The 27,422-nt window shown below is 44.2% G+C and overlaps 2 protein-coding genes and 2 long non-coding RNA genes across 8 annotated transcripts in view; 2 read left to right on the top strand and 2 right to left on the bottom strand.

Annotated features, from left to right (window-relative positions):
• The window catches only part of LOC308585845, a 196,680-nt gene that overhangs the window by 94,299 nt on the left and 74,959 nt on the right, over nucleotides 1-27,422 (top strand). The gene's annotated exons all lie outside the window — the stretch shown is intronic.
• LOC308585844 lies at nucleotides 140-22,986 on the bottom strand. The gene is made up of 2 exons (XR_014007621.1): nucleotides 22,848-22,986; nucleotides 140-290 (listed from the first exon to the last, which is right to left on the bottom strand). It is a non-coding gene; the product is annotated as an uncharacterized lncRNA (long non-coding RNA).
• Nucleotides 10,708-12,984, bottom strand: LOC308585749 (zinc finger BED domain-containing protein 5-like). Its single transcript, XM_081191816.1, has 2 exons — nucleotides 11,661-12,984; nucleotides 10,708-10,801 (listed from the first exon to the last, which is right to left on the bottom strand). The coding sequence occupies exons 1-2, from the start codon at nucleotides 12,801-12,803 to the stop codon at nucleotides 10,772-10,774; spliced, it is 1,173 nt and encodes a 390-aa protein (XP_081047942.1). The 5' UTR covers nucleotides 12,804-12,984; the 3' UTR covers nucleotides 10,708-10,771.
• Nucleotides 15,850-27,422, top strand: part of MAEA (macrophage erythroblast attacher, E3 ubiquitin ligase) — a 24,880-nt gene continuing 13,307 nt past the window's right edge. The window contains exons 1-3 of one of the 4 annotated variants that reach the window (XM_081191807.1): nucleotides 15,850-16,326; nucleotides 25,239-25,421; nucleotides 27,218-27,421. In XM_081191807.1, the coding sequence (XP_081047933.1) occupies nucleotides 16,258-16,326; nucleotides 25,239-25,421; nucleotides 27,218-27,421 (456 nt within the window). In that variant the 5' untranslated portion in view covers nucleotides 15,850-16,257. Of the gene's footprint in view, nucleotides 16,327-19,979; nucleotides 20,002-23,081; nucleotides 23,200-25,238; nucleotides 25,422-27,217; nucleotide 27,422 lie in introns of those variants that run through there. The other 3 variants (XM_081191808.1, XM_081191810.1, XM_081191809.1) reach the window with 3 other exon arrangements.

Raw genomic sequence — 27,422 nt, 5'->3', positions numbered from 1 at the left:
ACCAAGGATTAATTAAGAGGTAGGTGCGGGGGAGCCGAAGAATGTAGGATAAATGAAGATAACTGGAAAGTGGATGTATCAAATTATTAAAAATGCATAAATACTTTTTTCAAAAAACATCAACAAGCATTCCTCCATCTTACACAATAATAAATGTTTCTGTCTTTGTCCATACAAGAGTCTTTCCGCTGTGATCCTATACTGAGATATTATTCCATAGTACTTTTCTTGTTATGTATCCATTAATTTGCATCTCTTGGAGTAGCCATGGGGTGGGAAAAGTGCCTCTCCTGTGCAAAAGGAATAAAAGGAAAGAAAGGTTGACCCACTGAGAATTACCCCTAAAGAAAATTTAGGAACAATGGTTTTCAGTAATAATAATTGCAAAGCATATTTGAAAAAAGAAAGAAAGACAAACTATTGCTTACCTGGTCCAGGGAGAGCAGAATAAGAAGCAATTGCTTCAACATCACCTTCCTCTTAGTTTACAGTTAAACATTAGGAAAAACGCTCCCAAGGACCTGCTCAGCATCTAATTTTAACAGGGCCTTTCTTTTCAACTGGGCAAGGGCTAAGAGGTCAAAAAACATTGACTTTGCCTGCTGTGTCACTGCCAGGCAACTGGGAGACACAGTTTTTTTTGCAGCTGAGGGGCTTAAAAAAGGAAAGTATTGTTCAATGATGTTTTGTTGTGGGCATTGCATATATTTCTTTAGGGATATTTATATACCACCTGTCATGCTCACATTTCTAGGTGGTGTACAACAATGAAATACACAAAACAAAATATACAGTATCATTAAAAATTATTGAGTAACCCCGCTACAGAGACCTAGCAATCTGTAATTTGCGAAATTTCTCATGATTAACATCTGTATTTGGTTAAACATATAACCACATTGTACAAATAAAACAGCAACACAACGATAAGCACTTTGTGAATCAAAAGCCACAAAATGAACTTTGCTGAACAAACAAATGTTCTTATTCCTCCTGTCTCGTGTTCATTAAATCTGACAGGAAATCAAATATCACCATCTGTGTACTTGCAATAAAAACACTGAAAACAGCTCTAAACTAGTAAGAGTACCACAGAAGTGCAGACTTAACTTTTATTTGCAAATGAACAACAACAAAAAAAAGCTCAGTTTTACATAAGAATAGTATTAGAATTGTAGAGTTGGAAGTGACCCCTAGGATCATTTGGTCCAACCTTTTGCAAGGCAGGAATCTCAACTAAAGCATCTGTTAAGTTGTGGGTGAACATATCAGACTACACAGCGATTCTTCAAACAGCTCTTGTTTATTCACAGGCCAGGCCAGAACAGAACTGAAGGGTTCAGCCAGCCTGCTTAAATAGAGCTCCACTAGAACGCAACAGTAACCATTTTCTGTAACTATCCAATCACTGAACGTCACTTTCAATCCCTTATTTGCATATGTGGACCTGAACTATCTACAGTATCCCCCTGCTGGCCCAGGGTGAGAACTTCAGTAAGTAACAGCATCCATGACAGATGATATCCAACCTCTGCTTAAAAACCTCCAAGAAAGGAATCTAATACCTTCCAATGGAGTCCATTCTACTGTCAAACAACTCTTATCATCAGAAAAATCTTCCTTTCTTTTAAAGCCATTAGTTTAGTTCCTACCCTCCAGAGCAGGAGAAAACAAGCTTGCTGCATCTTCCATGTGACAGAGCTTGAGATACGGTCATACCTCAGGTTACGAATGCTGTGGGTTGCTCGTTTTCGGGTTGTGAACAGCGCAGAACCCGGAAGTACTGGAATGGGTTACTTCTGGGTTTCGGTGCTCACACATGCGTAAAAGCGCAAAATGACATCATGCGCATGCGCAGACATGCCGAATCACGTCACGCGCATGCACAGACTCGGCGCTTGAGGCTACAAACGCTACGGGTTGCAAACATGCCTCCCGCACAGATCACGTTCGCAACCGGAGGTATGACTGTAATTGAAGATGACCATCATATCTCCTCCCAGTCTCCTCTTTTCTAGGCTAAACTTACGCAGCTCCTTCAACCGTTCCTCATAAGGCTTGGTTTCCAGACCCTTGACCATCTCGGCGGTCATCCTCATCTGCACATGTTCCAGCTTCTCCATATCCTTTTTAAACTGTGGCGCCCAGAAGTGAACACAGGACTCCAGGTGCGGTCTGACCAAGGCAGAATAGAAGGGTACCCGCAGACACGATAGTTTATGATGTACCGTATTTTTCGCCCTATGGGACGCACTTTTTCCCCTCCAAAAATGAAGGGGAAATGTGTGTGCGTCCTATGGGGCGAATGCAGGATTTCGCTGAAGCTGTCCGCAAACCTTGGGAGCCCACGGGAGTTCCCGCCAGGCTCCCACGGCTTGCGGAGAGCTGCCTGCACCCCGAAGCCCGGGCGTGCTGAGCAGTCGCGCCTGGGCTTCGGGTAGCTCTCCACAAGCTGTGGGAGGGCTCCCACAGCTTGCGGAGAGCAGCCTGTTCTGGGGGCTGGGGAAGCTCGGGCTTCCCCCGCCCCAGCCCCAGCCCTGCGCCTGGGGGAGAAATAATTTTTTTTCTTTATTTCCCCCCAAAAAACCTAGGTGCGCCGTATGGGGCGAAAAATACGGTACTTTCCCATTCATCATTCACAATAGATGCAAATACATTTACAAATTTGATGCCTCTGTCATTATACTTATTTTTTATTTACTGTTGCCTGAGTTACATGAAACATCTCATAAGTATCTGAGGATCAAGGCCAAGGGCTCAAATCCGAACTGCTTTCCTTCAGAACATTTAAAGCCATAGAAAGCTATGCAATGTTTCTTGAATAGGGTCTCTGTTACCATGAAGCCTGAGTAATAATTTGTTTCTATCCCTCTCCTGCCAAAAGTGCCATGAACATCTGCTAACTCCTCATCCTCCTCATCCGTCAACACCTTGTCGTCGTCCTCCAACATACCATATTGTTTATTCGATCATGGTATTTTGAAAAATCCAGCACCATCTTTGCTTAAAAATGCTGGAGGCCTTCACAACAGAAGTCTCAATGTCTGTTTATGCCCAAACAACAATGTAAGAATAATTTGTGTGTAAAATCACTAAGCCTACTCTGCACTGATTTTTTTTGGGGGGGAGACAAAAAGCTGTCAGGAATATGGAAGTCAACCTTCCCATCTTCAGCAGCAGTCGGTGGGGTGGAGCAGACAGGTCAGGGTTAATCACCTGCCTTCTCAACACCTGTGTTAGCTTTCCCAGGTTTGGCACCAAGCCCCAGCGCTGGATTTAGGTATGGTGAGGCCCTAAGCTACTGAAGGTAATGGGGCCCTTTATATGTCCAGCTGTCCTTTGTCAACAACAAATTGTCACTGTTTTTTGTGTTGAATGTATGCTATATGGTAATTTATGGACCTAACAGGTATCTAAAGCCATCTGCACATGCAGAATGTAGGCACCCTATATATAGAAATGAGCAAACCAGTGATATTTTAGGGAGCAGGCTAGCAGGCGGGGCCCATTACTTACATCTGTGATAGGAATTTTGAGGTCTTAGATATATGGTAATGTTCATAACTGCACGTACATAGATCAGCACAGGAAGACCGACCTGAAGCCATTTTGATTCCTAAACTGAGCAAATGTTTCTCTGCATGGTCAAAGTGGAAAAGCCTCCCCATTGTCTTTTCCTTCACAAATCCTGTCTTAAGGGTATGCCTGTGTTTGAATGGGGTATGAGCCTGTGACCTGGCCTAGGAACTAAGTATTTATCACTACAAAAGACTAGCCAGGCTACCCAGGAAATCCAATCAAGTAACCAGCCAGACAGGAAATAAACAACGATAGGAGAAAAACAACATTCAAATGTTCTGTTTTAGACCACTTTTTTGTGATGTAGGTGTGATGTATCTGAGGGGTGGTCTTAGGTTACACCCCTTCTGTGATGTATGTATGAAGTTTCTGGGGGTGGTCTTGATCTACAGGGTGGCAAATTCAAAAGTCTTTATAAGGCCTTGCACACCATTTTTCTGGGTCCTCCTCCTCTCTTGCGGGTGAGGGGAGCGCCCTGTTGCAACAGATCAATAAAGATCAAGCTTACTAGCTGCTTTGCTTCTCAATATTCTCTGGTTGGCCTGTTATTTTCTCCTACCAATAGGGAACCTATGTAAGGACTCTATATGGGCTCTTGGATACCCCATAAGGGAAAAGGGCAATTTTTATTTACAACACATCATAGGAACCTACGCAACACAAAACACTGTTGCTGTATGTAGGTTTTATTTTATTTGTTTTTTATCTTATATTTTGGAAATGTACATCCAGGATTTTTCCCCTTTAAATTTTTTGGGACCCCCAAGAGAGCGGGGCCCTAAGCTATAGCTTGTTTAGCTTATACGTGAATCTGACAATGCCAAGCCCCCAAGCAAACAAGCTTGTTCCCGGAGAGTGTGGCACTCGCTGTCTCTTAAGCACAGCTGTGGAGTTTGCCAAAAAGATGATAGCTCAACTGGTGACTGACAATGCAAAACACTGGAAAGTCCCCACACCCCTGCTGGCTTTCTACCTGCACAATTGCTTTTGTAGTATAACTGACTTTATTGAGGGTTTGGTTTTTCTCGATGTCAAAGAAAGAAGGGGCAGAGTGGGGTGCCCTGACCTCCATGCCCTGCTACCAAACTCGCACAACTGCTTACCCCGCTTTACGCACTGTCGGCTGGTGCCAAGAAGCTCTGTCAGCTGGGGCTCCTCCTAGCTCTCGGTGCAGCTGCCTCCAAATTTATATGCCTGGCTAATTCACCCTATAGGGACGCGGGTGGTGCTGTGGGTTAAACCACAGAGCCTAGGACTTGCCGATCAGAAGGTCGGCGGTTTGAATCCCTGCGACGGGGTGAGCTCCCATTGCTCAGTCCCAGCTCCTGCCCACCTAGCAGTTCGAAAGCACGTCAAAGTGCAAGTAGATAAATAGGTATCGCTCTGGCGGGAAGGTAAACGGCGTTTCCGTGTGCTGCTCTGGTTCCCCAGAAGCGGCTTAGTCATGCTGGCCACATGACCCGGAAGCTGTATGCCGGCTCCCTCGGCCAAAAAAGCGAGATGAGCACCACAACCCCAGAGTCGGTCAAGACTGGACCTAATGGTCAGAGGTCCCTTTGCCTTTATAATTCACCCTAGCTTCTGTAGGAGCCAATTTGAGCCAGGAGGCGTGGCTCAAATTCCATCAGCTTGCTTTTCTTCCTGAGAGTCCTGTTTTATACACTCACATACCCTCCAACTTTTCTCTGATGAAAATAACAACAACAACAACAACAACAACAACAACAACAACAATAATTTATTTATACCCCGCCCATCTGGCTGGGTTTCCCCAGCCACTCTGGGTGGCTTCCAACAAACACTAAAATACAGTAACCTATTAAACATTAAAAGCTTCCCTAAACAGGGCTGCCTTTAGAAGTCTTCTAAAACTTTGGTAGTTATTTTTCTCTTTGACATCTGGTGGGAGGGCGTTCCACAGGGTGGGTGCCACTACCAAGAAGGCCCTCTGTCTGGTTCCCTGTAACTTGGCTTCTCACAGTGAGGGAACCGCCAGAAGGCCCTCGGAGCTGGACCTCAGTGTCCAGTGGAATAGGGATATCCTATTCAACAACTTTATTATTTATACCCCACGCATCTGACTGGGTTGTCCCAGCCACTCTGGGTGGCTTCCAACATATATAAAAACATAATAAAACATTACACATGAAAAGAAACTTCCCTATACAGGGTTGCCTTCGGATGTCTTCTAAAGGTTGTATAGTTACTTATCTCCTTGGCTCAGGGGTCACATAACTCCACACCCTGCAACATCGAGAAAAACCAAACTCTGATGAAAATAGAGGAAAGCGGGACATTCTGGGATCAAATCAGAAACTGGGGTGGCTTCTGTAAATCTGGGACTGTCTCTGGAAAACAGGGACACTTGGATGGTCAGCACTCTTAGTAATGCTACTGAAAAGCTTTTACTTTATTTCTGTTTTATTTACTGGCAAGAACACACTTTTAAAAGTGCCAGTTACCCTATTGGTTTGTGCACTACCTTGCACTTTACTTCAAGTAGCCTAGATTTTAGACATTTTTAATCTGCACTGACAGCTAAAGCTTTCAGCTGGGTTTTCCCCACTGACAACAGCTTAACCTTTATATTCTAGGAAAACACAGTCTTTGGGGTTTGTGGATTTTGAAAGAAGGCGGAGCCTGCCCTTTTAAAAAACTAAATCACCTGAGTTATGTTATGCCAGCACCATCTGCTGGATATTAGAGGAAGAACCAGCTCGTAGTTCTTATTTGGTCAAGCACTCCCTGCTCCCCAAAATCAGGATAAAAAACTCCAGGCTTGGTTGAGAAAGTGGGGGGAGGTCCATGCGTGGGCAGGATCTCAAGTTCTGAGTTAAAGTCCTGGCTGCCAGTTGCAAAAGAACAAGAACTCAAAGGTGGATTCTTTCCAAAGCCTTTAATGTTGAGATTGGTGGGCTGCATATGGAAATTGCTAATCTAAGGCACAGCAGGCAATACACAGTTAATGGAAGGCACAGAAAGGCAGGTGATGTAAGTAATCAAAACTTAGAGGTTGGTATCACCTTAGCACAGCAAGTGGTTCTGCTCCTTAGCCAAGGAATCTAGCACATTGCCAAAAGGGCAGAAAACCTTGAATTGTGCCCAGTCAGGAACCTGGGGATGGCACAGGGAGAGATAGATAAACCTATCAATTTCAGGTTCTGTTTCTCATTTTCCCAATCTTACCGGCAACATTTTGAAGATGATTTATTGAGCCCCAAATACCAAGCTATAAATGTGAAACATCAATTATATTGTCAGATTCGGCCAGTACAGTGGTACCCCGCAAGACGAACGCCTCGCGAGACGAAAAACTCGCAAAACGAAAGGTTTTTTCGTTTTCGAGTTGCCTCGCAAGACGAATTTCCCTATGGGCTTGCTTCGCAAAACGAAGCTTGCCCCGGGGACAGCGGGTCTTCTCTTTTGAAGCAAGGGGCTGGGGGGAGATAGCGATCTCCCTGCAGCCCCTTGCTGCAAAAGACGTCCGGGGGAAGTGGGGAAGCGAAGCGCTTCGCTTCCCGCTGCCCCCGAACCTCTTCTGAAGCAAGGGGCTGGGGGGAGATAGCGATCTCCCTGCAGCCCCTTGCTGCAAAAGACGTCCGGGGGAAGCGGGGAAGCGAAGTGCTTCGCTTCCCGCTGCCCCCGAACCTCTTCTGAAGCAAGGGGCTGGGGGGAGATAGCGATCTCCCTGCAGCCCCTTGCTGCAAAAGACGTCGGGGGAAGCGGGAAGCGAAGCGCTTCACTTCCCGCTGCCCCCGAACCTCTTCTGAAGCAAGGGGCTGGGGGGAGATAGCGATCTCCCTGCAGCCCCTTGCTGCAAAAGACGTCCGGGGGCAGCGGGAAGCGAAGCGCTTCTTCCCCGCTTCCCCCGGACGTCTTCTGCAGCAAGGGGCTGCGGGGAGATCGCTTCTCCCGGTGCTCCGAAGCCGGGCGGGGGGGCAGGGGACACCTCCCGCCGCCGCGGGGACACCTTTTGAAGGCAGGCGGGGGGGAGCCTCCAGGACCTCTTCTGAAGGCTGGCGGGGGGCAAAAGTCTTTGTCCCCCCTGCCTGCCTTCCCAGGGGCTTTTAAATCGCCCCGGACAGCGGAGAAGTCCTCCGCTGTCCGGGGCGATTTTAAAATGCCGCCCGCCAGCATTTTAAGATCGCCCGGACAGCGGAGAAGTCCTCCGCTGTCCCGGGGTTTTTTAAAATGCTGGGGGTGGGAAGAAAAGCCCTTGCCCCCCCCCCAGCCTTCAGAAGAGGTCCGGGGACAGACTGTCCCCGGACCTGGTCTGAAGGCGGTTTCCCTAGGAACGCATTAATTGATTTTCAATGCATTCCTATGGGAAACCGTGCATCGCAAGACGAAAAAACCGCAAGACGAAGAGATTTGCGGAACGAATTAATTTCGTCTTGCGAGGCACCACTGTATAAACAGCCTGCTGCTCTTTTTAAAACAACCACTATGTTTATGTTGGGAAATCAAAATAATGTCCTAGATATGCTAAACAAGGCAATATTTTCTCCAGAAGTAGGCTATTAGTACATTTTAACTAAATATGAAGTAACTATCCTTTCTTGAGCAACATGAGAACGCACAGCCTAATTATAAACTCCTACTCTTCCTATTAGAGCGCCATCTATTCAATGTCTTACCACATTATTAGAACAAATAAGCTATCGAGAAAATGATTTCATTGTTATTATATTGTTTCCACACATAACAATGCCATTGCAACTTGCATGCCCGGAACTCCAGTTTGGAAATATTTGAATATTTGGATTTGTCATCGATGGTTTTCAGTCTCTGTATTCATACAGATGCGGATAATTAATATGCAGCTGCTTTTGCTTACTGAAAGCAGAAATAAATATTACTAAATTATTCAAATGTGAGAGACAGTGTATGGTCATGTGGATGTATCGACTGCCTAGGGAATGTTGTTCTCACTATAAAAGCCGGGCTGTGTTTGGTGCCCTCTTGGTGCCCCATGTATAAGGGATAGAAGCCAGGGTCCTTACCTGGATAGGAGAGGATCTCTGGACCCTTTTCCTCCTTCCTGCCTGGGGAATACACCTCATCCATATTCTTTCATTTCCTAAAAGGGACGGGGTTGCACAGGAAATGGTCTCTGTGAAATACATACCCTTTGAGGAGGCAGTGGGGGTTGTGCGGTTCAGAAGGGGTGTGCTGCTGGCAAAAGGTGACATCAAGCCAGCCTCTCAGGTGCTGCCTGTGCACCCACGAGCCAGGAACCTGTCGGACGTCCCGTTTCAAGGTCAGTACTGTTGACAGAGCTATGTTCATGAGCTGCTCTGCCTCCTGTTCAGCCTTCAGGGGCTTTAGTATTTTCCTTGAATGGGTGGTGAGGGTTTAGCCAGGCGGTGCCCCTACTGCCCGTTATCTGGATAGCTTTGTCAGTGTGCACGCAGTGTGCTAACTTGGTTCTGCAGACCTGATTAGTTCTCTGGATGTTTGAGGCCGCATAACTTGCTTTGCTTTCCTTGGCATTGAGCTTGACACCATGGATCTGCAGTGGAGCTGTAGCTTCTACACGCTTCTCTTCTCCTTACTGCAGCCAAGGGAGCCAGATTTCTTTTCCCCTCTGTCTGCCTTGCGCTGCTTCCCTGCTCATCTCGCAGCTGTAGGAGGCTGGTTGCAACTCCCTGCTCTCTTCTCCTTGCTGTGGCAACTCAGAAAAGAGGAAAATAAATCTGCTATGGTCCTCTCGATGCTGCTACTGTGCATGCAGGAGTGAGGGAAGTGGAGACATGGGGAGGGCCTCTGTGTCGTGGTTCCCTCCCTTGAGAGCCAGCAGTTTTTGGCTATGTGTGGTTTTGCAAATACGTACGTACTGCTTCTGGGGCAGAACCCTCACATGAGATGGGACCACACTGCAACAGATTTTGTTTTGCAGAGCTTTCCATAGTTAGGATGTGTCTTGGGGGAAGGATACCATAGTAGATGTGTAAGAAAATGTATAAAAACACTCAAGCGTAAATTGCTATTATATTGAAACAACAACAATACAATTTGTATGTGATCTGTAATCCGTAAAGATAGAAGGTATCAAATATGATTTTTTTTAAAAAAAATTATTGCACTTGCACTACTGTTAACTGCTTGTCACACAATTCAGAAACAACCTAAATTAGATTTCATGTGTGTTGCCTATTTATAGTATTATATTGTAAACAAGTCATTAAAGGTAAAGGGACCCCTGACCATTAGGTCCAGTCGTGGCTGACTCTGGCGCTCATCTTGCTCTATGGGCCGAGGGAGCCAGCATACAGCTTCCTGGTCAAGTGGCCAGCATAACTAAGCCCCTTCTGGTGAACCAGAACAGTGCAAGGAAACGCCGTTTACCTTCCCGCCAGAGCGGTATCTACTTATCTACTTGCACTTCGTGCTTTCGAACTGCTACGTTGGCAGAAGCAGGGACCGAGCAATGGGAGCTCACCCCGTGGTGGGGATTCGAACTGCCGACCTTCTGATCGGCAAGCCTTAGGCTCTGTGGTTTAATCCACAGCGCCACCCGTGTCCCATAAACAAGTCATTACACGCAACATATTCCTGCTGATGCATGCTGGACTTCCTGACAATGTACGACATACTCACTTGTCAACACTTGCTTGCTAAGCCCTGTCAGCGAACTTGACCACTGATCAGTTATAACTTGCCTTTTGTGTGTTTACTTGGAAAATAAAGTAATCACTACGACTTTAACTCTATGTTACATAAGTAAACCCATGGGGCGGATGAGGACCAGAGTGAAGCCAGGGGCGGAGATCACAGCCCACCTGCCATTGGCCAAGTAGGCAGACAAGCTGTGATCCATTTCCCAGGCCTGGATGAAGGTGAAAAGAGGACACAAAGATTTCAAAGCTCCATATGGAAAAAGGATTGCCAGAACAGGAACATGAAATGGTAGAGTTGGAGGCAACAGTGGGTGAAATGGAAAAGTCCTTCACACAGGTGCTTAGAGCAGTGTTTCCCAACCTTTTTTGGGCAAAGGCACACTTGTTTCATGAAAAAAATCTCGAGGCACACCACCATTAGAAAATGTTTAAAAAATTAACTCTGTGCCTATATTGACTATATATAAAGTAATTCTCTTTAATAGGAATCAAATAAACACAAAGAAAGTATTTTATAATTACTTTATTATGAAATAGTAAGTAAACAGAAATATGAAAAATTATAAAATACTTTATTCAGTGCGCAACCTGGGCCTGTTTAGCTGAACACAAAGCTGATATTCTGGCTGGAATCGAAGAAAGACACACACGTAGCTCTTCGTCAACAGCTCTCAGTCTCTCTCTGTATTTAGTTTTTATAGCAATCATGCTTGAAAAGCTCAACTCACAGAGATATGTAGTGGAAAATGGGAGCAATGTCAAAATAGCTTTGTTTGCCAGAAGGGGGAACTCCTTGGCAGTTTCCAACCAAAAACTGTCCAAAGGTAGATCAGCAAATCTTAGCTTGAAACCACGATTTTGTCTCAGTTCAGTTAGTTCCTCCTGCTCCTGTAAAGTCATGTCCTTTCCACCAACTGATGCTGAGCTATAAGGGTCCCTAACCCAGTCAAGGCATTCAGTGGAGACTGAAGAGAAATAAAACGACAACTTCCCCTCGAGAGTTTTTAAATGTTTAACTATTATCTCACACAGTGCAGCAGTGTGAACACCTTGCCATTGCTTGGTGAGTGTGAACATTTCAAGATTGCCACTTTCCACGTGTTGATGCCAGAGTTGCACCTTTGTACGGAATCCATTTATTTTATCTGTACTTGTAAGCAGGTTTTCATTTCGGCCTTGCATTCGTGTGTTCAGTTCATTCAGATGATGAAATATATCTGCCAGGTATGCCAGCCTTGCACACCACTCATCACTTGCAAGCAGTTTTGCGTAATCTGTCCTCTCATTTGTCAGAAACACTTTAAGTTCCTCCCGCAGCTCATACACACGAACCAAGACCTTGCCACGCGACAACCACCGGACCTCCGTATGAAACAGCAAGGTTTTATGCTTCGCTCCCATCTCCTCACACAAAGCTGCAAATATGCGACTTTTCACGGGTCGTGACTTTACAAAGTTTACCATGCGCACAACATCATCCAACACATGAACTAGGTCTGCTGGTAAAGTCTTGGCTACGAGGGCCTCACGGTGTAAAAAACAATGCGTAACAATCACATCTGGATTTCTTTCCTTCACTCTGCTTACAAAGCCTTTGGTGTGCCCGACCATGGCTGCAGCTCCATCGGTGCAGACACTTGTGCAGTTTTCCCACTTAAGTCCTCCTTGTTCAAGGTATTCTGATGTGACCCGAAAAATTTCTTCTCCTGTTGGTTTTTCTGGCAATGCCTTGCAAAAAAAGAAGTTTTCTCTAATTGCATCACCATCAACAAAACGCACATTGGCCAAGAGTTGAGCATGTCCACTGATATCAGTAGACTCGTCAAGTTGTAATGCAAATTTCTCACTGATATGGATCTTTTCCAAAACCACACTTTCAATGTCTGCAGACATGTCATTAATACGTCTGGAAATTGTGTTGTCTGAGAGAGGGACTTTGGCTATTTCCTTAGCTGCTTCAGGTCCGAGCATCTCCTCTACAATAGCTTTGCAGGCGGGAAGTATTAATGTCTCTGCCACAGTGTGCGACTTTTTTGACTTGGCTATAAGTTCAGCAACGTGATAGCTAGCTTTAAGAGCTCTTTCATTTACCTTTGTGGTTTTTCTCATGAAAGTTGCCTGTTTCTCCGTGTTTTCACGCAGGCAAACAAAATAGTCCGCATTCTTGTTTTGAAGCGAAGGGTGTTTCGTTTGGAGATGGCGTTTAAGTTTGCTTGGGACCATAGCACTGTTGTTAGCTAGCTTTTCACCACACACCACGCACAGTGGAGTTGGTTGGTTTGCATCTCCCGTGAAAGTAAATCCAAATGAAATATAGCTTTCGCTATATTGCCTTGTGCCCGAGAATTTGCTTGAGCTAACCATCTTTGCTTTCTTTTCATCCCCACTCATACTTGGGCTCTCATCTGGCTCCAAATTTTGTTCAGAGTCCAGTTCTTTTCTTTTCAAAAACTTGTCCATCACTGCAGTATCCGGCCTCTCTGCAGTGCCGACTCCCGCTGAGTCCTGGTCTCTGTGCTCGGGCGGGAAGGAAGTCGGAAGATGATGTCCTACTGTGATAGGTCCAAGCTGGAGTCCGGACCAATCACAGCCAGGCAAAAACATGCATACTGTGTGAGCTCAATGCAGCGGCTCATTTCTGCAAAGGAAAAAAAAATGGGTTTAGATGGGGGGGGGGAGAGGCGGGGTAGTCGTTATACAGAACAGTTTTTACTGCCTGTATTACGGGCACAAATTATACATGGGAATGGCGGGAAGAGTAACGGCAGCACATGCAAAAGCGGAAGCCACGAGGTCCCCGAGGGCCTAGTGTGCTGCGGAACAGCGTTTGAAAAACACTGGATTAGAGAGGGCAAGAGCAAGGCAATTTCCATTGAGCTTCATGGCTAAGCAAGGAATTGAACTTCCAACATGGATGTCTTCCCCAGTTTACAGAAAACCTAAAAAGGTGGTTGCTAGTAAGCTCTGAATTTTGCCTCTGTATTTATGTACTGAATCATCATTTTAAATCTAGAATACAACATTGATCCTAAATTTAATATACAGAGACATGATGCTGGAGGAATTAAGATTATTTCAGATTAATTTACAATATAATAATGACTTAGTTTAATTTATGTGTTATTAAATTGTACATTGTTGTATATATTGTGCTTTTTTAAAAAAATACAAGCATTTTCTAAAAATAATCTATAACAGAGCACCAGAAACGTATGAAAATCCTATGAGAGAAGAGAGCAAATGTTATTAGAAGCTGGGGAAATATCCATGTAAACGTAACGGATTCAAATACTTAAAAGGAGGTGCTGAGCCCTTGACATATGCCTGTAAAAAGGTTGTTGTTGGCGTTGTTAATTGAATTAGTATTCTGCCTTTCAACCCAAACATCTCCAGGGCAGTAATGTAGCTGGCATGAGTCTGATTTAAATTGTGCTTATACTGTGAATCTAAATTCAATTTCATTTATAATGAATTGATTTATTATTTATTAAATTATTTAGGCTGCCTTTCGGGATAAAGAAATCCCCACAGAGTGGTTTGCAATGCAATGCATTGCAATAAATAAAATAAAATAAAATCTATTTAAAGCTCCACAAAGGTTATGTGGGACACTGTTCAAACTCTTTGTGATTAGGATTTCAATAATTTCCTGATAGTCCAGTTCTCTGTATTTCCCAGGTGATCCTTATTTCACCTGGCCTTGGCTTTCCTTGTGCTGACTATCCATTTTCTTTCATAGTATGGGAAGAGACTGTCCGCCCAAACAAGCCCAACTGCTGCCTGCTTTACAGAACCTCCTGGATGACTACGGATTTGTGTCACTGCCAATTTCCATGAAAGATTTATTCATGCATTTTGCACAATGCCACAATCCCACATGCAACTTTTAAAAAGGATAATAAAGGATGATCTGCATGACTGCCTTGGCAAGCGCAATACCTGCCAGGCTCAACGGCCGGTCTCGCGCTGCCGCTTCCCGCGCTCTCAAGGCCCCAGGAGGAGGAAGGTGTGAAGGGAATCCCGAAGGCACAAAAACCTCGCGCATGCGCAGGCCTTCCGCCTGCGACAGCCCAGTAGGCCGGCCGAAGCGAGCTAGCGTGCGGCAGAGCGGCGATGGGATGTGGGAGCTCGCTCGCTCGCCGCCCCGCGTGTGCCTATGTGGGGCACGTTACAGCCCCGTGACGTCAGCGCCACGCAGGCAGCCAGGCAGGCAGACGGCGAGAGCCCGCGCTGGGCGGCCTCTCCTCGCCACCGCCGCCCCGCCTCTCGCCGCCCAACTCGCCCGCCTCCCTCCCACAGCACACCAGGCAACATCTCGCGGCACACTAGTGTGCCGCGGAACAGCGGTTGAAAAACACTGGCTTGGAGAAATGAGAGTTGTGGTATTGCAGAGGTGGAAAGAAGCCATGGATGGAGAGCGGAAGAGATATACTGATCTGGCAGACATAGAGTTGAGTGAAAAAGGACTCTGTGCACGACTTGGAGTGAATTCAGAGGAAAAAGCTATCAAACCTCTGGCACTTTTTAGGGGAAAGGAAATGGAAGAAACATAAATGGAAGGGATTTTAAAAAACAGGATGGAAAACTACAACAAATGCAACAGGAAATGGGAATTGAAGATAAGGCACTGGATTCAAATTAATGAATAAATAATAATAGAATTATGGGATCTTATTTTAATATACACTCACAGTGGACTTGATATTATGTGTTTTGTGTTTTTATATTGTGATTTTATGTTGCAGCCATGCTGAGAACTACAGGTATAGGGCAGTATACAAATTAATTAATTTTGATTACAGAAAAACTACTGTTGAAATGTATTAATAACGATGATTAGAGAACCCCCTTTTGGATTTTTTTGTGTGTAAAAAGAAAAATGAATTAATGTTAGCCATTTGGGTTGGAAGACTGGGCAAATATTGCCTAACAGAAAGTAGATCTGTTGGGTATCATTCTAGAGTGAGTATTTGGAACAATTTCATTTATGTAACCAATAGACTGAAAATCAGAAGTCCTTTTTATTTTTCCTCTTTTTTCCCTTTTCTTTTCTTCCCTTCGCTGTTTCTTCTTTCACTGTGTTTTCATTTCATTTCATTTAGATTTGTTTCATCTTATTGTACTATGACAAGGTTTTAATAAAATATTTTTTAAAAAAACCTCCGTATAAAACATTTGACTTCATTTTACACACACACACACACACACACACACACACACACACACACACACACACACACATCACTATAAGAAAGCAGTATGTCAGTTTAATAAACCCAACTTTGCTATGAGGCCATTAAACGCACACAGAAACTCTCCCCTCCCCCCAGCCTAAAAAGAAAACAATTCTGTACACGCTCAGAAACACTCCCGTCGCTCCAACCGGCAGAAACAACTGTGAAACAAACCAGGCCCGCTGTCCTCGCTGCTCGACGAAGGACACCGTCGGGTCAGCCGCCTCGCTCGCTGCCTCGCGCTGAGCGGCCGCAGCCAAACTGAACTCGAAAGCGCCGCCTCAGACTCCGCGTCCAGCGAGTCCCGCCCACCCTCGGCTTGGATTGGCCGACGGTCCGCGGCGGCCGGAAGGTGTCAATCAGGGCGAACCCGAAGCCTCGCCTCGATTCGTCAAGCCCCTCCCATCCCGTCACTTCCTCCCCAACCCAACCTGCTTTTACAGATTCCTGCTCGGAAAGCGAAAAACATCGCAAACAGAGAGAGACGGACAAGAGAAGAGAAGAACGGGTGTCAGAGGAGCGCTCTGATTGGCTGCCCTGCTTCCCTGCGTCAGCCCGTCGCGCTAATGGCACGAACCATTTGAGGGGGGGGGGAAAGGGGGGAGCGGAAGGAAGGAAGGAAGCGAGCGAAGGCCCTTGGGGTGGACTCGTCTGTCATCCGAAGGCCGGCGGGGGGGGGGGAGGCGGAAGCGCTTTCTCTCCCAGGGTGCAGTTCGCGAGGGGGTACCGAAGGCTCCCTCAGGATTCTGTGAGGAGAAGGAGCAGCGCGGGCGGGCGGAGGCGGCGCCGTGGCGGCGGCGGCGGCGTTTGGTGCTCGGTCCAAGATGGCGGTGCAGGAGTCGGCCGCTCAGCTCTCGATGACTCTGAAGGTGCAGGAGTACCCCACGCTCAAGGTGGGTGGGCCGCTCTCCCCGGCGAGGCCCCTCCGGGAGGCCCCGCTTCCTCCCAGGCCTCCGTTCCCTGCCTGGCGGGGGGAGACGCCTCCCGGCATTTCGCACCAACGCGGCCGGGGGCCTCCGAGGCGCTCCCGAGAGGAGCGGGGAAAAGGGGGGCCAGAGAACGAGAGACGCGCCTCTTGTTATCGTGGGCGTGTGTGTGTATGTATTTACACATGCATGTGTGTATATACGTATAAATATATACACTATATACACACACACACAAACATATATATATATATATACACACAATGTGTGTATACTATATACATATATATATATATATATGCACACAAAATATGTATATATAGATGTATATATGTATATATACAAAATATACAGTATGTGTATATATGTACAGTGTATATGTGTGTATACACACACAAGGCTTAAATCACAGAGCCTAGGACTTGCCGATCAGAAGGTCGGTGGTTCGAATCCCCGTGACGGGGTGAGCTCCCATTGCTCGGTCCCTGCTCCTGCCAACCTAGCAGTTCAAAAGCATGTCAAAGTGCAAGTAGATAAATAGGTACCGCTCCGGCGGGAAGGTAAACGGCGTTTCCGTGTGCTGTTCTGGTTCGCCAGAAGTGGCTTAGTCATGCTGGCCACATGACCCGGAAGCTGTACGCCGGCTCCCTCGGCCAGTAAAGCAAGATGAGCACCGCAACCCCAGAGTTGGTCACGACTGGACCTAATGGTCAGGGGTCCCTTTACCTTTTTTATATACACACACATATACACTGTATACACACACATAAGAATATATACATATGTATATACACCCCACCCCCACGATACACACACACACATATATGGTGAGAGACTTAATCTTCATTTTGTGTGTGTATGTGATGTGGCGAGAGGCTTCACCCATGCAGCCTTGTCTTTGCTATTCGTGGTATTTATCTTGCTAGGTTATCTTAAAAAAAAAAACACCACACACACGAAACATCTGACATGGCTTCCACTTGAGTGCAGGAAGTTCTTGCAACCAATTGGAAGCCGCGCCTTGGTTGTTGAACATTTCAGAAACCAAAAAGGCTTACGTTCGACAACCGAGGTTTGAATATCCATTTCAAATTTTCACAGCATTATCTGAATTTGATGAAACAAAGAGGTGGATATGGTGTCATTAGAGCACTGATGAGCCTGGCCCCCAAATCCCTAGATGACTTTCAGTGCTTTCATTACGATTAGGAGGAACATATGGCCATCCAGATGTTGGACCACGGTTCCTGATGTTCCTTACCACAGGACACGCTTGCTAGGAGTTAAATCCTACAACTTATGGAGGGTTACAGCGTCCCCATTGCTGATGTAGATGTAATACCCCTATTCCTCACTTTAAACATTGAGCAGGATACCAGTTTGATAGTTGCCAAAAACTACCAGGAGGTCCAGAAGCATTAATAGGACTTTTATTTGCCTACACCAGGATGATGAATACTGTTTCAGTAACAATACAGCTGGAAATCAGATTATGGAAAATTCCAAAATCCAAGTGTAATCACCTGCTCAATGAGCACCTTGTTTCCAAAGACTTTATTTTTGACCAGCTAATGCTTGGAATAATCTTGAGGGTTCCATAGAGGCAGGGGCAGACTAGAATGAGAATAAATATAAATTAGAGGGGGGAAATAAAACGTTTGCTTCCAAGAGCATGTCTCTTGTGTTGATATACAGAAAGGGAGGCCAAGGGCTATCTGGGAAAAGCTCATTAGAACTAAACTGATGCAGAAAAGAGGCAAATGATTCATTGGCACGGCCTTTGTCTTAAAGCCTAAACGGAGGATCTTGATAACAAGGTACAAACATTTTAATGGAAGAGAGCTATTAATAAAAGGTGTAGCTCTTCCTAGTACACTATAGTTAATAGTGATGTCAAAAGTATGTTGGCTTGAGTCATAGTATAGTCATAAGGTGAGTGAATCAAATTGTATATTGTATATAGGAGTCTTATAGTTGGGATGGAAATAATTCTCTCATGATTAGTGATAGAAAATGAAAAATAGAAAGGCCTCTCATCTCTTAGGTATGTGTCGTAAAAATTGCACAATTGACTGGAAAAAAACAAGCCTCATTTTTCTCTTTGAACTTCTCATGTATTGATAACATCTTCTGTATGCTTTCCCTTTCTTCTGTGCCTTTCCTCTTTTTTAAAGCATATAGCTGAATCAACATGATCTCCTGCTTGAGCTTTACAAACTTTTTAAAATCCATGTCCATTAGGAACAGAAGGGAAATTGAAGAACTACAGTCCATTTTAAAGATATTGGCCATTGTGTTATAGCTTCAGAGGACATGTGTTTTTATTTCGTAGTGGGGTTATGAATGTTGAGTGAAGTCAATTTAAAACCAGGTATACTTATTTGTTTGTATAAGGCTTTTCTAAAATACCCTTTTTATTAAGGATTTTTAGTTGTCTATTCCAGCTAATGAATTAAACATCAGAATTAATACACTTTTTTCAGTTATTGCAGTGTTGGATTAGTGAGAACAGTTTAATGGTGACCCAACTTTTCAAGCCAAGTTGGCTGCAAGAGTACTTCAACATAGAAACCATGGGCCTTGTCATATGCAAAGGGGGGGACAGGGACTGAGGCCAAAATTTGATAACCTCCCTGCAAGCCCTCATGGTGCTTTCCCAAAGCCAGCTAAGCAAGGTGTGGGATCTTTGGAAGGAAACGTGTTCTAGAGCTCTTCCAACTTATTCCCAAAGCTGGGAAACTGCTAATTAGGCTTGGGAAGGAGGTGAGAGACCTCTGGGGAAGAGGTGAAAGGACTCTTAACAGTGTCCTAGATTCCTCTCACCTCCCTCCCAAAGCCCAGCGCCTTGCTTACCTGGCTTTGGGAAGGCAGCACGAGGGCTGTGGGGCATGTGCCAAATGTTGCCGAAAGCTGCATGCAGCCCTTGGACAGTTTGTTGGACTGCCCTGGTTTAAGCTGCTGTTTACATTTAAGGAAATGAACTCTGAACTATTCAGACCTGCTTACTTGGTGGTTATCATTGGTTACTGTTAGAATTGCTGTTTATATCGTTCAGATTTTCTATTGATGAATACCGCCATTTATTTATTTGCAGTACTGTGCTATATTATACAAAACTATTCAGAAGTAAAAACAAAACACAGTGGGATTGCTGAGTGTATATATGTGTGTGTACACACACACACACACACATATTTCCACTGATGCGTAGTTTTGCAAATAAAATGAAATCACAACATGGTTTCCAGCATTAAAATAAGGCAACAAACATGATAAAGCAATCAGATAATAGGTAATTCTTGTTAATTTTACTTTACGGTTAGGTAGAAAAGGGCAAGGAGGAGTAAGTAGGCAGAAAGCAAAGCAATATCCTTTTCATGGTCCATCCAGCAAGCAGCAGTTGAAAAATCTCCTCTTTGGGCATTTTCTTTGAACAGTCCACACATAAAGGAACTCAGTTCATTTTATGACTTTCCTGGTTTTTCATCTGTGTTGTCAGTTACTTGACTAATACAGTTCTAGTACGTTCGTCAATGCTCCTTAGGTTCCTATAGTGATCTCAGTTGATGACATGGTGCAATATGTTCCAGAATCTCAAGAGTATTGTGTGAAACAAGTGAAGTGCTCAACAGTGTATAAAATGTAAAAGGTTTAGTGGTAATGATATATTGAAATTTAAAAATGTTACATATGTCTAGAAACTTAGTTTGATCTGTCTAGCTGGAGCAGAAATTAAGAAAATGGTGGTGGACAATCAGGCCTAGTGGTTTGAAGAAAGCATTGAAAGGAATACAATACCGTTCCCTTCGGACAAACCAGTTGTGTGGAGGGAAGCAAAACATTGTAGGTCATTTCACTCCCTCAAGCTGGTACCCAGCAATCTCTCTTCTTAATAGAAGTCGCATGAATTCTTGGAGCATTAGTCATACTTGGTCTGTAATTTTATTTACTTACATATATAACACTGATTTTATTGTCTTTGTAGATTTCCCTTTCTTGCTTATTTTATGTATAGTTTTTACTTTATCTTTGATAATGGCAATATTTGTGATGACATTTTTTGGATTTTTTTATGTAAAAAAAGATTAATCAAAGGAAATTCAGTTTTATTACCAGATATTTTGCTTCATGAGGGGGTCTTTTGGTGCAGGTTTATGGGTAGAATGCTGAATCTACATTTATTTGATCAAGCATGTCTTTATATGTAAGCTCTGTAAGACAGCTTACATATAAAATAATGAAATACAATTAAATTAGTGCTGCCTATATCCTATCAGCTGTGTAGTTCTGCTCTGGAGTGGCACCACCCCATCCAGGTGTTAGGTTGCTTTGTCTGATTCCCATCTCACCCAGTTGTTGGAAGTTGAGTAATCTTGTTCCATCTCCTCCCCACCCCCGTTACATTATCAGTGGCAAAGATGTGTTCATGGGTGGATAATCTGTGGCCCTCCAGATGTTGTTGAGCAGCATCCTGGGAGCTGCTTTTCATTCCCTGGTATAGTTGAATGAACCAAGTCTAGGAGACCCAAATTCGAATCCTTGTTTGACAATAAACTCATTAGGTAATGTTGGGGCAGTCATGTTCTCATTCTCACCATACTGCTAGTATAAAATCACTCAGACAACTATGTGTGTTGTTCTGAACTTCTTGGAGAATGACTGAATAAATAGGTAATAACATTTGTTATGCTTTTTAAAAATAAAATTTAGCAGTAACAGCTAGCAAATTTATTCAGGGTGTGTATATCATTTTATTTTTTTAAATCTTTGTTCCTATAATGTCAATATTTTAAAACTGTTTGAACTGTTAATGTCCATCCTTATGGCAGGGGAATCCTCTGCACTTTACTGATTGTATTCATATGTTGTGTGAATATTTTTATTCATAGTGCACTCAGTGTTAGAAACTGAGATAGGAAAGCTAGGAGCTGAATGGCACCTTAAACCTAGGTTATGGGTGCAATAATGGAATGTCTAGGCACCCTTTTTTATAACAAGAATACAGAGCTGAAAATGAATGAACTGCAGCTAAAATACTATGTTCGTTTTTCACATGGTCTAGTCCTCATCTGAAGACTTCAAAAAACAAAGTTATGCTTCCTCTGCCCCCCCCCCATATTCTTAAGGGGGTCCCTTCTGCAGCCTTCAGAGAGTGGCTGGAAGTGGGGAGGCAGAAAAAGACCCTCCTTTCCTTCCACTCTGCAGAGAAACCCTCAATTCTCCCCACGCCCCCTTTCCTTCATATAAACAGTGCTTTTTTTCCTTAAAAAATGTTTAGGGATACTCATAGTTTTCCCACTCATATTGAAATACTGCCCCTCAATGAGGCCAAACTTAGATTCATAAAATGTTAAGGGTATTCATTCCCCACGTCGTCCCCCCCGAAAAAAGCACTGCGTATAAACATATCTTTTTGGCACCACAATTAACACAAATTAAAGGCCTGTGCAACTAATGGCAGAGACACCCACCTTGAGTGTCCCATTCGTAAACTTAAGACTTAAGGGCCTTTCAATGATCCCACTCCAAATTTTGTTCGATTTTAAGTATCACTATATGACTGAGGTAGATAACACTTTAACATGCACTACTTAGACCATCATAACTAACTGGCTAGTATATTTCAAATTAAAAGCACACCATACATTAAAAGTACATTAAACAAGGCAACTAAAACCTAAACCAAGCATGTTGGGTTTAAAAGAAAAGAAAGTGTTCAGGTTCCCAATCCATGCACGTTTTACTTGGGAGGAAGCCCCATTGAACTTGGTTGGGATTTACTTCTGAGTCACAGTGGCAATTTTAATCTGAAATCTTAGGCACAGTACTGCGCCCAGAGCTCAGAAACTGCTCGTATTTATAAAATTCCCTGTCGCAAAACGCGCCTAGAACAATGGGAGTTTTGAACGCTGTGTGCACTGCAGTATACCGTATTTTTCGCCCCATAGGACGCACTTTTTCCCCTCCAAAAATGAAGGGGAAATCTGGGTGCGTCCTATGGGGCGAATGCAGGCTTTTGCTGAAGCCTGGAGAGCGAGAGGGGTTGGTGCGCAGGAGGTCCCACCGGGTGCGCGAGGCTTGGGGCGGCAGCCTGTCGCCCGAAGCACGGGGAGCCCTCCGGAGGGCTTCCCGTGCTTCGGGCGAGTGTCTGCAAGCCTCGCGCGCCCGGCAGGAGGTCCCACCGGGTGCGCGAGGCTTGGGGCGGCAGCCTGTCGCCCCGAAGCACGGGGAGCCCTTCGGAGGGCTTCCCCTGCTTCGGGCAGGTGAGCGCAAGGCTTGGGGCGGCAGCCAGGGCTGGGGGGGGGGAGAAATAATTTTTTAAATTCATTTTTCCCCCCAAAAATGAGGTGCGTCCTATGGGCCGGTGCGCCTTATAGGACGAAAAATACGGTAATCCTCTGATGAAGGGTGGTTAAGAAAAAATTACATTAAATAAATAACCAAAACAGCTTGCAGGGCTGATCCTATTCATTGTGTGATCCTATTACCTCGTTTCCCACGGCAGCATAGTCCATTCTCTCTGTCCTCCAGATCCCACTGCCTTCAGATTGCATATGTTGCTCAGTGGGCTCCCTGTAGTTTAACCTCTACTCAAGTTGACAGAAGCATTTTAAGGGTGCACAGGTTCTGCCCAGCCTGTGTGAGGTCTTGTTTTAACAGCAGATAGAGGCTCAGCTACACCCACTGATATGAAACAATTGCATTGTGATGCAAAAATCATTGTACTGGGAAAATAACGATGGTGCTACTTGCTGTTGGTTGTCTTGGCGTGTGGAGTATTTTTGAATCCTCTGGGATTTGCACTAAGGTGGCTTGTAAGACAGTTGGAACAGCTTAGAGGTTTGTGTTGAGGAACTGAAAATCCTCTCCCATTTTTTTTGCTCAGCAGTGGTATTATGGTATTTTAATCCACTCTGAAAAGAATAATAGGGATATTTAGATGGGTGACGTTGTGCAGTGGGTAAACATATGAGGAATAGTTAGATTGTGCTCATAAGCCATTCTTCGTGCTCCCACTAGCCATTCCCCTCTCCCATAGCCTTGTGTCTATGAAGGGGGGGAGCTCTGTGACAACATTGTGCATGTGTAGGGTTCCTTTCACGCAGAGGCCGAATGCACAGCCACTATAAGTAGGTGGCCAGCTGATGACCTGGAGGGACATGGCTTCCCTGTGCCATCCCATCCCATTTCCTCCTCGATATATAATGGTGCTTATCTGAAGCACTATTCAAAAATCTGGCTAAAAGTTGATTATATAGGCAAATACTTGGTTACAACAATAACACTTTATTGCGGTCGTAGACCAGCATAAGGAGGGAGGGGTTAGGTTTCTTACATTTGCTGTGCTATACCTACAGGCTTCTCTGTGTTTTATAACAGTTGGGGGAAAAGGTATTTGCTGACACTTCTGTACTAGCATAATTGTTTGCGTAGTTCATACTGCTCTTCAGTTAGACAAATTTCTGAAGGCTGGGATTATTGAGTGACAAGGTCAAGACAAATAAAAAGAATTCTTTAGAGTGTATTGGATTTCAGGAAGCAAATGAAGAATGGTCTGTATTGTTTTTCATATATGAATGGAAGGGAAGTTTATTAGTTTTCTATCAATGCATACATTTAAAAGATATATTAAATGTAAACATATTAAATGTAAAAAATGTACTGTTTAATTGTGGTTTTATAGTTGCAGTTACCTATAATTTGAATCAAAACTTTGAATAAAGAGCACTGAATTTATTTTCAAACACTATTAAATAAGAGGATTCCAAATTCTGATAAAAGTATCACATCTTTTGTCTCTTTTGTTCTAATATATCATAGTTGGGTCATAAGGGCAATACCTATGTTTTATCTACCTAGTCTCTATTTTTAGTATCCCTGCTAAGTAGCTCTAGGCTCTAAGCATTTAAGGTGCCCTGCACAATATGCTCATACAAAAGCTGCTGTACAAGCCTAGATGTTGATTGTGGTCCAACTTCATTTTGACTCTTATGCTCATGCCCGTTTAATCATTTGGGGCATTTCATGTATAACTAGCAAGCAAACCATTCTTGTGGATGTTTAGATAAAGTTATTGTAAATCTCCCATAAATTCTGAGTGAAAGCAATAAATTTAAAGCATTTGTAGCATTGTAGCCTTTTGGGAGGAATTCAATTCCTGCCCCCGAGGCAGCATAGCAAAATCTTGAGGCAAAATCTGGTCCAGATGTGTGCTCACTGTGGTAGACCCACTTGACGTGCTGCAGGAGGCCTGCACTGTGGTTTTCACAAGAAGTCTTCATAGATGTTAGCATTTCATGTGCTGAGGAATATAAACACCTAATTTAGACTCTATCAGAAGTAAGTGGAACACAAAATTTAAACTCAGATTGCAGCTTCTGGATTGGAAGGCAGATTTACAGACATTTATATCTGCTTCATTAGATACTTGATCAAGACTAATCCAGCAAAGGATACTACATAGAACATATCAAACGCCTGAGTGCTTTAAGTACTTTGACATATTGAGTGAGACCTGCAGCTAGAGATACAGTGATTAGAACACCTTTATGGAGGGAGAGCCAACTGGGTTTAAAAAAAATATATTATTTAAAAATTTTATTGAGAGTTTTCCACATAAGATACAGTAAACATCTCCAAGTAGGACTGGAAAACACATCTTCAATTCTATGGAAAGTTGTTGTCCATCAGTGGAGACCAGGCTTCTGCAGCTTGGAGTATGTGCTGTACATTGGGCAAAGGCTGGTGTAATGAGCTCAGTGGGCCAATGGTGTGACTCAATATAAGGCTGCTTCCTGTCTTCCTAAATAGAAATAGAAAGCACAAGAGTTTTGATGTAAACACTGTTTACTCTGTTTTAATTTTTCTTCTTCTTAAAGGTGCCATACGAAACGCTGAACAAACGTTTCCGAGCTGCTCAGAAAAACATTGACCGAGAGACCAGCCACGTAACTATGGTTGTAGCGGAACTGGAGAAGACGCTGAGCAGCTGCCCAGCTGTGGATTCTGTGGTTAGTCTCCTTGATGGAGTAGTTGAAAAACTCAGTGTTCTGAAAAGAAAGGTAAGTTGGGTGGCTTTAAAAGAGGATTAGACAAATTCGTGGAGAAGCAGAGGGCTCTCAGTTGCCACAAGCTGCAATGGCTATGCTCTGCCTCTACAGTCAGAGGCAGCAAAGTTTCTGAATGCCAGTTGCTGGAAACCATGGGAGGATAAGACGTCTGGTTGGCCACTGTGAGAACAGGATGCTGGATTAGATGGGCCATTGGCCTGATCCTGCAGGCTACTCTTATGTTCTTTAGGAGCTATGCCAAGAAAGAGATTACATCATAAACACAAGGACTTACTAGGAGGTGTCATCTTTTAAAAGGTCTAGGAAGCTACAGATTTGTTTTTGATGAAAACTTAACTTCTAAATGTTCGTTTAAAAAGGTTAATATTCTTCAGCCCCCAAATGACCTAACAAGGAACTCAACGTAGAAGTAACATGCAGAAAAAATGAGGAGTAAACCAGGTTGGAAAAATGCAAATCCTTTTTGCACATAAAACCAAAATCATGTATTGGCTTTGCTTACCCCCCACCCCAGCAAGGTGGAGAGCTTTTATGATTTTAAGCTCTTCTGCCTGCTTACCAGGCTCTGGGGGGCTCCTGCGAGGTCTTGCAGGAGCCTTTCAGAGCCCGTGTGATACCTTCCCAGAACCCAGTATGCAAGCCTGAGAGCTTTTAAGCTCTAGTCCTTCCGTGTGCTTAATTTGTGCAATATCAGCTGGTTGGCCACGAAGCACTGAAGTTGCAGTTGTGCAAGTTAAATATGTGCGGATTGTGAGTCGACTGTACATAGTGTTGCACAGGTCCTGGACCATAATTCAGCACAATTGTGGATGTAGTTAATCCCATTGATTTAAGTGAGAGGTGTCTACCTTTGCATTAGATTTGGGTTATAAATTTTTGATGGGAACATTTAACAAGGTTCTGGTCCCACCAATATTTTAACTATATGTGTATGATGATTGCAAAATAAGCACAGTGTGTTACTGGAAAGTCATGTTCTGCCCTTTGTCAGAAGCCTCAGCTTCCTTTGTTAAACAGTTGCACGTTCATGGTATGACAGTTGATTCCTCCAGTATCTCCATTAGCTACAAAGATGTTAACAAATAAGTGGTAGATGGTAATAATGGCTGTTTGTGTGTGTCCCATAGTCCTGGGTAGAATAGTATATGTTTCAGCTATGTATTAATACTATGACTTGACTGTTCCTGTCAGGAGCTCGTCTTACTCTCGAGTAGGACCCTGGCAGAGACACATGCCCGACTGGCATGTTCTCTGTCTCCTGGTCTATCGTTCGGGAGTTTCAGAAGCTTTCTTCTGCCTGAACACCACAGCAACCAATGCCAACAGACATCGGCACACTTAGGGATCCGCAGAGTCTTTGCAGCTTGTGTAACAGACCTCAGCAACTCAGCATTTTGGCTAATCTACTTTATTTACATATAAACACACACGGAGCACTGCAACATGGCTCCCTCTCTCTCTCTAGCATCAGACAGCAAAGAGAAAAAGAACAAAGGACGATAGTCCCACTTCATGGAACACAGTAACACAAACATCCTGTCTCCGTCACTTCCCACTCTGTGGAGTCAAAACATACACCGTCATGTGATAGACAAAAATCCCATGACTGCAATCATGGAGCAGGAATTCTAACAGTTGCCAGGGTGGGGTGAGGGTGTTGTATTTGATGTTGTATTTTTTAGTAGGTTGTATATCTTTTTCTACATTTACAAGGTAGAAAATGTGAAATGTGGAATACAGACCTGTTCAGTGTAACTTCTGACCGAATGAGGGGTTTCTTGATATAGGCAGTGGAATCAATCCAGGCTGAAGACGAGAGTGCAAAACTATGCAAGCGCAGGATTGAGCATCTCAAGGAGCACAGCAGTGACCAACCAGCTGCTGCTAACATGTGGAAGAAAAAACGCATGGATCGTATGATGGTGGAGCATCTCTTGCGATGTGGCTATTACAATACAGCTGTAAAGCTGGCCAGGCAAAGTGGTATTGAGG

The sequence above is a fragment of the Podarcis bocagei genome (genome assembly GCF_964188305.1).
Source record: "Podarcis bocagei genome assembly, chromosome: 4".
Classification (NCBI taxonomy): Eukaryota; Metazoa; Chordata; class Lepidosauria; order Squamata; family Lacertidae; genus Podarcis; species Podarcis bocagei.
The sequence above is the reverse complement of the archived record's forward strand: the minus strand, read 5'-3'. Positions and strand labels throughout refer to the sequence as shown.

Coding starts and splice junctions, on each gene's coding strand:
- LOC308585749 (XM_081191816.1), bottom strand. CDS start 12,803: ATGTTTTTGCCTGGCTGTGATTGGTCCGGACTCCAGCTTGGACCTATC. Junction 10,802..11,660: donor TGGATGATGTTGTGCGCATG/GTAAACTTTGTA, acceptor CTTTGTGTTCAG/CTAAACAGGCCCAGGTTGCG.